The sequence below is a fragment of the Scomber scombrus genome, chromosome 12, assembly GCF_963691925.1.
Source record: "Scomber scombrus chromosome 12, fScoSco1.1, whole genome shotgun sequence".
NCBI classification, from domain to species: domain Eukaryota; kingdom Metazoa; phylum Chordata; class Actinopteri; order Scombriformes; family Scombridae; genus Scomber; species Scomber scombrus.
In genome coordinates, this window is record NC_084981.1 from 20005397 (window position 1) to 20018515 (window position 13119).

General features: G+C 37.4%; 1 protein-coding gene across 1 annotated transcript in view; it reads left to right on the forward strand.

Moving 5' to 3' along the window:
* Positions 1–2014: 2014 nt before the first annotated feature.
* phactr2 (phosphatase and actin regulator 2) overlaps positions 2015–13119 on the forward strand; it is a 47110-nt gene continuing 36005 nt past the window's right edge. Inside the window, exon 1 of the mRNA XM_062430182.1 lies at positions 2015–2227. Coding sequence (XP_062286166.1) covers positions 2092–2227 — 136 coding nt within the window. The 5' untranslated portion in view covers positions 2015–2091. The remainder of the gene's footprint in view (positions 2228–13119) is intronic.

Sequence of the window (13119 nt, forward strand, 5' to 3'; positions counted from 1 at the left end):
ATTTATCTGGTGACCCTTTGGAGGGGCCCGACCCCTAGGTTGGAAATCATTGAGAAGAGCTAACTAACTGTATATAAAGTAGTTCAAACTAGCTCCACCTCCAGCAGCTACAACAGTAACATGCTAACATGCTGCTAACACACTGATTCTTCAGTATTTATCATATAATGATGTCATACTCATGTAGGACTTTTACTTGTAATGGAGTATTAACTTTGCTGTATTGGTATTTTTACTGAAGTAAAAATGAAAAATTAATACTTTTTACACCACTGCCAGTGAATTGTAAAAACACTATGTTCTTCATACTAATACAGGTATTTCTTCTCAGATGATTAACTTTACTTATTCAAATTTAGGAGTTACTGTTTCATTAATATTCTACCAAAGAAAATACTCCACCCAACATCCTTTGGTGTGGAAATAAACTCTGTATGCTGAAAAGGTTGTTAAAAGTTTTTTCCTTTGCAGACAACACAGGTTGTTGGCTTTAATTTATGTCAGTCCGCAACCCAAAGATATTCAGTTTCTCATCATATAAGACCAGAAAAACCATAACGTTTGAGAAGCTCAAAATGGTTAACCAGTTATATTTACCAAAATAGATGATGATTCATTTTCTGTTTATCTTCCAATCGATTAAGTGACCTATCATTGTAGCTCTAGTGGATTGTGCTGCAGGACTGGGTTGACATGTTGATGCTATTGTTTTTATCCAAAGTTAGCATGTTCAAAAAAAGTTTTGTATGATATATGAGGTGCACAAACTAAACAATACACATTACACACATTTTAACACAAATATGAGTGTGGAGCAAATTGAGCACATGGAAGTATTTTGAGATATTTATATATATACAGTATATGACATGTTTTTCCACTGTGGAAACTTGTTACTATTCAGATCCATTTGTAACCATCATGAATTAAAGCTTACAACATCAGGGGAACTGTCACATTACTAGGAGCAGTATCGAGTAGTATCTTGCTGCCAGTGTGATATACAGCAAGTGCCATAAATGTATGGTGCATTAATGTGGTGTGAAGCTACATGACAAATGAGTTTATCATTTAGTTTGTATCAGGTTTGTAAGCTCAACTGAAAATATTAAAAGACAAAAGTAATTTCCTCTTCATTGTAACTTGCTCCAAGTTATCTGCTAAACATTGTCACCTTCTTGTTCTCAGAAAAGGAGATCATAGTGGGAGCTCTTTTCTGTTTTATAACCTCTAGGTGTGTCTAGGTGTGGAAAGAGGAAATACAACATCATAGTAGCGACATCTAGCGTTTAAAAGCAGCCACTGAGGCCTGTCTTATTTCCCATAACACTGACATTAGTCGTTGCATAACGTTTGGTAAACCAGGAACTCTCCGTCCAAGCAAACACACCTTGTTTTGTTGAATTGCATAATTTGTGAAAACGTATGAAAAGTTGAAATGATACAGTAGCTATTGATTTTATTTTATAGTATTTTAAAGTACCTTTTGTTCTTATTCTTGTTCATTTTAGGAAGCAACATAGTACATCCTTCCTTCCTGAAAGTGACACATCATATCTTCATATTAGCTAATTAAAACATCTGCATCAGAGGTCCACGAAACAAACAAAACATAACCCACAACAAAGGGTAATGTAGTGTACATTCATCTCTCTTGCACATTACTACTATCTACAAGCTATTAAAAAGCAAGTATCCTGCCATGTATTAGGTCACCTCATGTGACATTTAGCCTATACTCATACCTCTAAACTTCTGAATAAAAGAACAAGTTAAGCAGATATGTCTTTATGCATGTAGCAACCAAAACCTTTCACAAATCCTTTTCATAGTAGTCAGATCACATTTGAAAGAGCCATAATTTCAGAGGCAATGGGCGTTAACAAACAGAGGGACACACACATACACATACACACACACACACATGGTCTGGCTGCTGCAAAAGAAAACTTTGAGCAAGTAGGGCAGAAGGGTAGGAGGTGCAGGCAGGCTGTCGCTGCTGCTCATGTGAAGTTTCTCAGTTTCTCTTCTTCTCATCACTGCACTGGGAATCTGTCTGCCACCTTTCTCCTGCAGGAAGAGGAGGTGACCATGGAAGAGGACAAGGATACCCACCTGGGGATGAAGCATTTTCCTCTGCTGTGGCCTCTTCCCAGGCTCCGCTCTCATAGTGATACCTCCGGCTTTCGCTCCAGAGTGCTGTTCAGGCTCCGGGGAGCCCGCTCAGGTACTACAAAACATACACAAAATCTGCATTCATATAGGCCAATATAGCACTCGCAATGGGAACATGTTTTTGAGTATATGCTTCTAGTTCATTCATGTTATTTCAGTCATTTGTTATGCTTGAGCTTAGAACACAAAGTAGAACACTTCTTCTTTTATCAATCTCTAATACTAAATGTAAAGTCTCTCTTTACTTTTGGTGTTGTAAATGTCAGATGGTATCTCCAATTGACTAATAAAGCAGCAGTGGCTTCCTGCTCTCCTACACGTCACTGTACAAATACAAACTTTCACAAAATTTCGTCTCGTCTGTCAGGTTGTCTCTCCACAAACCTAAAAAAGTGAAAGTTAAAATCTTTTCTTCCTTTCTTTCCTCTTTATTCGGTATATACAGTGGTCTTAAAAGTATTGTTCACCCTTTGACATGTTCATGTTTTATGAAAGTGGATGCCATTTAGTTTATTTTGACACTAATATTTGAAATAAAAAAGAGAGAGACAAACAAATACAACACAATAATGCTTTGTTTTTAAAGAATGTATTCTATACCACAACACACCTATCACTACTGGTTCACCCAGTTGCTTTTACAGTTCACATAATAAGTTGAATGGAAGTCACATGTGTGTAGTTAAGGTGTGACAAGTGATTTTAGGTTAATACACCAGTTACATGATGTAAAAAAATATTTCTATTGATTAGTGCTAAAAAAAAAAGCCTGAATCCATTCACTTTGTCCCCCAAAAAAGTGTAAAACAATACAACATGGAGTCAAAGAGGAGAGTATGAAAACTCTTCACAAGCATTGTAAGACTTCAGCCACGGTGTTAACCAATAATGCGCCCTAAGTGTCTTACTTTAAATGTCAGTGTCAATTTTGCTACCTGAAACTTTTGGCTGTTGAATTCTTACAGGCTTATATATGGTTTCAGTGGTTACGCCACTTCCTTTCAGCCATCTTCAGCATTTCAGCCTTGAGCACAGCCTGCAGTGGCACACTCGGCTTGATTCACACCACCTACCCACTCTGACGTATGCAGGCATGATATATATTTATATGCTGCTTTCCTTTACGGGCTGATTCATTTCTTAAAATATTACAGCGGTACAAATGCTAATACATATGATAAAGGGCAGTTATCTTGCTTGTCTTAAATTACCACAGGAAGTGTTCTGTGTATATAGTATAGTTGTAATTACAGGAAATGATCATGGACTGGAGCAGTTGGGAAATTAGATGTCTAGAGTTGTTTATGTCTCAGATTTTTTAAAAGCCTCATGGTTTAAACGGTTAAGTTGGCTTTAGTTCTGTAATCCAAAATACAGTTTGTAGTTTGGATTGAGACCCAAATGTTAGATTTCATGGTCCAATTAAATTCACTACAATTAATTATATAGGTTTTACTATAGTTTGTACGTTACGTTACATTTTCCACACAGAGTACATTTAAAAATAGCCAAATGTAAACTGTGTTCATGCCAAATGTCTGTACAGTGTCTGAAATTTAGATACAATTTTACATTATCTTAATTACACAAATGGCATGTCTCTCAAAAATAAATGAATTACAGCACTCTCTCTGAAATTTAAAGGAGTGTATCTGCTGATGAGACAATTTTCTTGCCTATAAAGAAAAATACCCCTGTTGTAGATATTACAAAAAGTATTGGCTGAAGGGAGGGATGTCTTGATCAGGTCCAGGTAGTTTCATTTTTTTTTCTCTAAAGAAAACATGAGACTAAAAAGAAACTGAAGCTTACTGACATTACAATGTGCAACAGGAAGCTCAAACAATTATTAAATAGGTCAGTAGGTAACAGTGAACACTCAGAAAAATTCATCCTCACTTCATTTAGTCTTTCTTTATGGTCCCTAAACCTTTTTTAAGGTTATGAATGACACAATTCACAGGTGACACTGATCTTTTGAAAAGCCGGTGCAACTAATAAGGGCACATTGTGTCAGCAGTCATCCCTATTAATTATATCTGAAAATACAAGTGCTTCTCTTGATTTTAAAAGCAGTGCTTGTTTAAAAGCCTGTTCCTGCCAAACTGTGTAGTAGGTTACAATAAATATCACCGAAATGTCAACAATTTTGACACAAAATTGTGTAAAGGAGGAAGTTTCCTCTCAAACGAATTTAAAATCGAACAATTTGTCATTAAAAAACTTGAAAGATGTAAGTCACCAGTTGACAAAAACAAGTTCACCGTCTGCTGAGGAGGAGTTATGTGACATGATTTAAAGCTCCAGAGCAGGTACTACGTGAACCTTGTGGTGAGATCGTTTTTGTCAACTGAAATTTATTAAACTTCTTAATCATCAAAAACAAGATGGGTTATATTCTAAAAAATTATGTTGAATTGCCACCAAACATGTATTATGTTAATAAGGGGGTAAAGTACACATTTTAATTGCTATTTTCTATTACTTTCAATATGAGTATGCATGTTTTCGGTGTGTCCACCTGTGAACTCACACGCATGCATTTGTGGATAAAGCAATCTATTTGTGATCATGTGTAGGCTGAGATGTCCATTGTAAATAGCATGCTGTCCTCCAGATGGAGATATCACTTTTGTAATTACAGGGGCAGAGAAAAGATACAGAGAGAGAGGAGAGGACAAATATAAGGGACAGGAGAAAAGATAAATTAGCAGAACATTTTAAAAAGGAGGGGAAAACTACAGATGTTCAAAAAGCAAAAATAGATATATTAGGAAACAGTGACAAAAAGAGGAAAGTGAAAAAGTAGAAAATAAAGGAGACAGCGCTAAAGGAACATGGGAAAATTATGAAAACAGCAAAAGAGGAGAGGAGGGTTACAAGGACAAGATGATTAAGGAGGAGGAGAGGACAGATGGAAAGGCTGAAGAAAAGAACAGGACAAGAGAGGAGTGTCAGCTTGCTGGTATGCTCTGCTCCTTGTGGGTACTGTCCTCGAAATAACATTGATTACAGCCCCTTTTAGTCTGCAATAACTACTTGTTAAAATGTACTGTAATGCAAAAGGCCGCACTTCTCCTTTCACTGCCCACGCACAGTCTATCCTTGGCTACTGTTGTAGCGGCTGTATCAGTCGCTGACATAACCAAAGGTTATGGTTAAGGTTTTCTTCTGTAATTAAAGGGGCCCTTTCTTTAAGTCTGTTGTGGTCTGAACTGTTCACATATTATCACCACCTTCAGCTGTAGCGATATCTTGAATTAAAGTTGTCATCAGTGAAGTATGCATACTTGCAGACTGTCCAGTTTATAAAGGCTGGGGACAAATAAATGTGTGCAAAGAATACGCTATAGTTTGTCATCTATAAATCTTTAAATCTTAAAAAAAAGAATATACATTATGTGAAAAATAGAGTCAAAGAATCCAATAAGCATCTTTGCTAGCAGTGCTGTCAGACTGAATTTAGGCACAGCTGAGCTTAATGCTAATGTTAGCATGCTAAAATGTTCACAGCGACATTACTGTGGCATGCTGATATTTAGCAGGTATAATGTTTACCATATTGACCATCTTAGTTTAGCATTTTAGTATGCTAACATTTGCTAATGAGCACTGAAAGCAAAGTACAGCTCAGGCTGATATCATTGATTTTGAAGGAATTTTATCATAAACCAAAGTATGATGATGCAACATGAAAAGTAAAAGATCCCCTCCAGACATATTTGAATACATATAGAAATACTCTGCTGGGAACAATAATGAATGTCTGATATGTTTTTTCCATTAAAAATATAGTTACCAATTTAAAATAATTAAAATGGCTTCTGCTCCTTCTCTCTCATTAAAAAGAATCCACAATCTCCAACAAGAAGAAAAGTATATTTTTGAGTGGAGGGGGACTGTAAGGGATCACCAAAGTTATTAGCCCACAATTTCTCCTAAGGGGGACATGTAAGTTAGCACCATGTCATGACAATTCATCCAAATACTGTTGAGACATTTCACTCAAAACAACAAATGTCAACCTCATGGTGGCGCTAGAAGAAAAACTGAGAGGATCATCAAAGTCTGTAGGATTCATCATCTGGGATCCATGATTATCTGGACTAAATTTCACGGCAATCCATCCAATCATTGTTGAGTTATTTCAGTCTGGACTAAAATGGTGGACTTACCTAAAGCTACATTGCCAGCATGGCTAAAAATAACCTTATGTTGATAACCACATCTCCAATACTTATCTCACATGTTTTACACAACTATTAACATTTGGCATTCATTAAAGATTATGCTGTGCTTTAAATACACTACACCACATCAGCAGGCAAACAACAGGTGATTGTAATCCAGTATTGGAGCTGATTGCTTAATGACACACAGCTGTGTTATGTGTTGCCTTGTCATTAATACACAAACATTATGTCTAGACGCCTTTTAATCCGTCTGAACACATATATTTTAATCCTTTTGAAAGCTGACTTTAAAAAAAATCTTTCTTTCTTTTACAGTCACACTCTCAGTGCTGAATATTATTGTCCCAGCCCGTTGTTCTCACACTTACGGTGAGAAAAGAGGGTTAGACTGCATTATTAAATACCAACTGACCTCTAGAGGTTTTGGTGCTTTCATGTTTTTCATCTACTTAGTTGTCTCATTTCTTTTATGTGCTATTTTGTGTGTTTGTGTGGGTGGGTGTTGTTGGAGTTGATGAGCCAGTTGTTTTTCTTCTTGCACGTTGTGTGCTGTCTCATTGGAAAGTCAAAGTCTCTCTTTTCTCCATATCTCTCCCCTTCCATCTGTCTATCAGTAACTCAGTGTCTCAGTTACTAAATAAGCCTTTAACTCTATTAATATGTGTGGAAACGCCTCAACAGCAAATTAACAAGCTGTTAACATTACACTGTACAGCCTCTAATAATGCTGTGTACATACAATGGGCTCGTGATGGAAATTTGATAAACACTTTAAAAGTTGAATTTAAAATGCTGATAGATCAAAGAGACATTAGTGATAAAAAATATCAGATTAAATTTAAGTTTTAAGATTTTTACACATTAAGGCAGCTAGGGAGAGGATAAAAGATGAGAAGAGTCTTGAAAAGAAAGAAAGGAAGAAGAATAAAACTGGAAAACTAGAATATATACAGTGCAGTAAAATAGATTGACCGGAGAGGAAAGGAGCACTATACGGTATGGCATAATAGTAGCTGCTCCTGTATAGTCAATAACCTAATGGTTGTTTGGTCATTATGTCTGTTCTCAGTCCAGTTTACATTGGTTATACATACATACATACACAAACACACGCATATGCAAATGCTCTTCTTAGTTTCAATCCATCTGTGTGTTTTATAATGTCCTGCTTTGTTTATGTGGGTTATGTGGTTGGTAACTTTACAATCAACAGGAAATTAGGAATCAACCCTGTCTGCTTGATATACAAAGACACACATACACAGATAAAGCAGCCTGCATTTGTTTGTGTGTGTTTGTGTGTTCACGTGTGTACAGTTTTTTGAAGGGGACACGTAATACCAATTATGATTCACCTGGTGCTACATGGCAAGCTCCGACACCCAGCATCAAACCTTCACTGGCACAGATGACATTTACTGTGTTGAGTGGCTCTTCACAACACTTGTGGGACCTCAAGTGTGTGTTTGTGTGACAGAAAAAAAGAAAATAGCCATCTGTTAATCTCTTTTAGTCCTACTTTTTATTCTGTTTGTATTTACTTCTCTCTCTTTCCTATCTATCTCAGAGTTTATGTGTATCGATTTATTTGTTTTGAGCATTTCTGTTGTTTATGAGCTGTGGGTTTAATATCTGCATTGTTTTTATTATGCGCAGTCGCTATGGCGCCACTGTCTTCAGGTCTGCTCTCCATTCAGCAGTTTAGTAAAAAAATAGAAATGGTGTATTTTTGTAAAATATTTTTTACTGTGAGTCTTCATGTCGGACTTGAGACTATTTATAAAACTCATATATTTCTATTCTGGCATGAAAAAGAATGAATTAAAATTAGGGCTGAAATGATTAGTTGATACCAGTGATGATTTGGCGCTTTTATGGATTTTTGTATCATTTTAAATTCAATATTTTTTGGTTACTTGGACAAAGCAAGCAATTCACAGATATGACCTTAGTATCTTGGACACTTTTATGACATTATTCAGATTTAACGATGAATCCAAAATATAATTGACAGACAAATCAATCATGAAAAAAATTATAATTAGCTGCATTTTTTGTTGAATTAATTAAGATTAAATTGAATGATTTGATTATTTTTTGGATTTTTAAAAAGTGTTTATGATTCATTGTAACTGATCTTTTATCTTGACTTGCATATCACTAGTGCCCTCCGCTCAGGAACTACAGATGAAAATGAGCTCTTAGTTATATTCGGTATAATATATGTATTGTGCATTGTCTCTGCTAAATCAACAATACAAAAACAGTATCATGTGGTACTGATCACCTGTGCAGACAGACAGCTATCATATTTAAATATGTATGGAAAATGTTGCAGCAAGGTTTACTGCAGATAACTGACTGCAATAAAAATTTAGAAAAGTGCAACAAGGGGAAGCAAACACACTAAACATACAACACGTGTTCTGCTCATATGATGCATCTCCCTTCCATTTTCCTCCTCCGTCATCCTTAACACCAACTCCTTATCTGCATCCTTTCCTCTCCTTATGTCTTACGTCACAATGGGACCTCAACACAGGAGGGAGAGTGTAAAAAAAAAAAAAAAAGAGTGAGACTGGAGCCAGACTCGGTAGCCAGTGGAAGGAGGACAAACTTGACAGGCAGGGAGATGGAGATAAACGCAGGACGAGACAAAGATTGGTAGAGAGAATGAGGAACTGAGATGGAAACAAACATTAACTTTTAATGCTCTTTATTGGAGCGAGGGGAGGGAGAGAGGGAGGTAGGGAGGAAGAGAGGGAGGTAGGGAGGGGCGAGTGAGTAGCAGACAGTGGAGAGAGGCAGAGGGAGGGAGGGCAAAGCGATGAATGAGGGAAATAGATAGTGAGAGAGAGAGGAGGGAGAAGAAGGGAGACAGTGAGAGAGGAAGGAGGGGGGAGTCAGTAGGGGGGGGGGCAGAGAGGTGGTGTGTCGGGAAGAGGCAACGATCAACTCACACTGCTGATAATATTCCCTGGGTCAAGTCATGGAAAATGACGGTGAGTCCTCTCTCTGTTACAATCCACTGTGTTTCCTTCTTCTTCTGTTTCTCTTTCAATGTTGTTCAGAATCTCATTCACTTTCTGTGTCTGTTTATGTAACTGAACTGCATGGCAGACTCAGGAAGAGATTCCTTACACCACTTGCTCCTCTTGTCTTGATCTATAATCCTTATATGTAGCTTTAGAATGCACCTGTTAGCCTGTGAAGCTGCAGTTCTTCACCTTGTATTGCCTCAGTCTTAGCTGAACTCACAGTGTCTGTGTTTAGTTTAGTTTAGTTTAGTTGATTTTGTACAGATCACTCAGTTAAATCAATTCAATCAAATGAAATAGGGGTCATAATGCATTTAAATGTACATACATTTCAGTATTGATGCATTTGACTGAGTTAATTTGTGTGAGTGTCTGAACCATTGTTGTCAGATCATTTGGCTGAGTGGCTGTCACTTCATTGCGTCTGTCTGGGAAACGCAGCGCTGGAGCCTCATTTCTTGATCTAAAATAAGTATGCAGCATTTGTCAATGACAATGAGACTGCACACTGTAATGCAGGAACAAAACAACAGTGCTGTGTGCTGATGCTGCAAGAACACTCAGTAATATTAAAATATATTAACCAGGCTCCTGATATGCTTTGCTGATAACACTTTTATTTAAAGATCTTTGGCGATTATATTGATGATTGATGATAATGTGTTCAACTTTATGAGCAGATATCAGTGTTGTAAGTGTGCCTACGGTTGCATTAAACCATTTTCTTTTATGATTTAGACAAAGCCACGTCTAATGGCAATTATTGTAATGGCAATTATTGTCAGCTGTCTATAGAGGAACATATGGTCCAGGTGGATTTGGCTGGTAGCCATCTTGGGTGTATTAGACTAAATGACAATGATATGTCGGTGTATTGGTTGCTGTCATACTCAGCCAGAGGAGGCAGGAAGGCTATATCGGGCCCTGTTATCTAATATAGTTTAATTACTGTTTGCCAACATTGTTGGATGATATCATTGTGTTTAACAGGAAAAGTGCTCCTGTTTCTATGTGTTAATTTTAAAAAGCCAGAAGTTTTGGGTAGTAGAGACATTGTTTTTACTCAGATGGATATTTTTTGCCAGTTGTTGTCTCGGGTAGGCTTTACAACAACAATAAATCCACTTTCACTTCTACTACTTCTTTGTCTGTCTGTATGTGTGTGTGTTTGTGTGTGTGCGTGTGTTGGGTACAAAGCACATTATCGCTGTTGGTGAAACTGTGTTTTGCAAGGCAAAGTAGCATCTGTGAGTGCGCACACATATGCATATGTGATGTGTGCGTGTCTGCAGTGAGCATGAAGTGTATATCCTGTGCTTGTTGTTGGACGTACATGTCATGTTTTGTGTCTCTGTGTGTTTAGGAGACAATGTATCACAAGACTGAATGTGCACATTTTAATTTTGATTGACATTTGTTTTTATTGCACATAAGGAAAAAAATGTGTAATATAAGATATATACATAATTCATGCAGAACACTGAGATAAGAAAAAGAGAACAATAACTAACAAAAGAGAAATGTGCAGGAGGAGCCAGTATAACCCATAAGGGCTTGTCGGGTGACCCTCTTATACAACATAAAAACTAAAGAGTAAAGAAATACAGGCAAATACATACAGTACAAAAGCTAAACAAAAAAACCTCAGGTGTTAAATGTGTTAAAGGTGACAAGAAAGGTGACAATTTGTATATGGTCATTTGAGGTTAATCCTAACCTCACTTATGCTACAAATGCTGTGTCAGGTTGAAGATTAAAGTATTCTTTATAAGATATTTCGTTCACTTGCCCTTTTAAAAACAAGATATTGCCAGTTTGACAGATGGATTTACTCGTTTGACAGGCAAATCTATCCATCAAACTCTTTTAAAAAAAGAGAAATGTTAATGCAATGATTTATCGAATAATTTAAAGCCAGCATGTGGTGCTGTCGCTGACCTCTTGAGACACCCTCACAAGAAAACAGACCGCAGTGTGTCAGTAAGAGCTATAACTGGACGGTGGCCAAAGTGGTCATCATCAACCAGAAGCCATCCACTTTTAAACAAACCATGTTGAGTCTCCATAAGAGTAATAATGTCCTGTCTAACAGCTACATGACACAATCAGGCAAACAAGACTTGTGTGCTTAGGACAGCTGTTCTTGCAATTGACAGCGTCTCTCCAGTAAATCAGTTCAGATATGACCTTATATAGTATGAGTATTAAGGGTAGAAATAAGTGCTGGCTGCCGTTTGTTTACTCTACCAATCCCCTGTCCACTCACAGTCTCCCATCACTTCTCACACACACTCATTGCTTGTGTTTTCTTTCTGAAACATAGTGTCTGTAATCTTCTGTTGCTACTGCACTATCCTGCAACTGTGGCCTTTATTCTGTGCTTATAAAGACTCCACACTATAGTATCAATCTTTTCTCCAGCTTTTTCTGTCCCTGCCTCTCTCTCTCTCTCTCTCTCTGTCTGTCTTTCTCTGTTGGTCTCACTCACTCTCTCCCTCTCTCCGGCTCGCTTTCTTTTAAGCCTGTCTGGCAGGATGTCAACTATTGATTCATACAGGCAACATTTTAGCAATGATGGCGGCTTATGGGTTGTGCCAAACAGAATACAACAAACAGGAGATCAGGTTACAGACAAAGCTGGCGGGCAGATGGGAAGAGGAAGAGAAATGATAGTAACCAGCACTGTGCCACTGCAGACCGGCTCTACTGTTAATATTATAAAGTCACCGCCCCATTAATAGGGAAATTTAAGGGTTTGAACTGTGGAACCAAAGAACAAAGTCATATATGGAAGGAGGATTTATTAGATAATAGCTGGATTCTGGATTGCAAACAGCTTTACTTTCACTGTGGAAGCATGTGCAGGAACAATATTAAGTAACAGATCAGCAGCCAATGCCGCATGCATTTAAATTTATTCTCAGAGCAATTTCAGGTGAATGGTAAATGTCAGTGATTCATACCTGGTGGCTACACTGAAGAAGCATGAAGAAAGTCAGACCTAATGAGAGCAGAACTACTTTGGGGATGAAAATTCACTTTAAATCCCCCGAAAAATCAAATCTTAAAGCCCCCCTCCACTAAAAAAATGTGTTTTTCTTCTTGTTCCTTCTGACGGGGCAACGTTTCTCTGTGCTTACCAAAAATGGAGTTTAAAGCGTACACATGCAATCACAATTTGTGACATCACGACAAGTTTGGAGCCAATCGGGAGTATTACATCCTACACGTTTGCTACTGAAACTTGAAACCTCCAGTCCCCATACACTGAAAATGTGCTTTACAGTAAAGTAGGAGACATCTTGTGACCAGAGCAGTTCAACTTTTTATTTTATTTAATTTTTTTAATTAACAATATTTACATAGAATCTACCTCATCATTTTTAATGAGGGAGAAAGAGCAGATGTCATTTTACGTTTTTTTTTTTTTTTTGGAAAAGTCATATAATAGAAATTATTTTTTCAAAGTAGAGCACTTTATATACACATCTTAAATCAAGTCTTTCTTTTCAGAGGTCAACACCCAGAAACTCAGTTTATCTGCTTCATCAGGGCTGTGTCGTTGTGTCCTGACTAGCAATGACCAAACAACCACCAACTGTCATTTCACTATTAAACACCCCCCCACGCCACACACACACACACACACACACACACACACACACACACACACACACACACCGCACCCCACACACACTTCAAACCACTTGAGA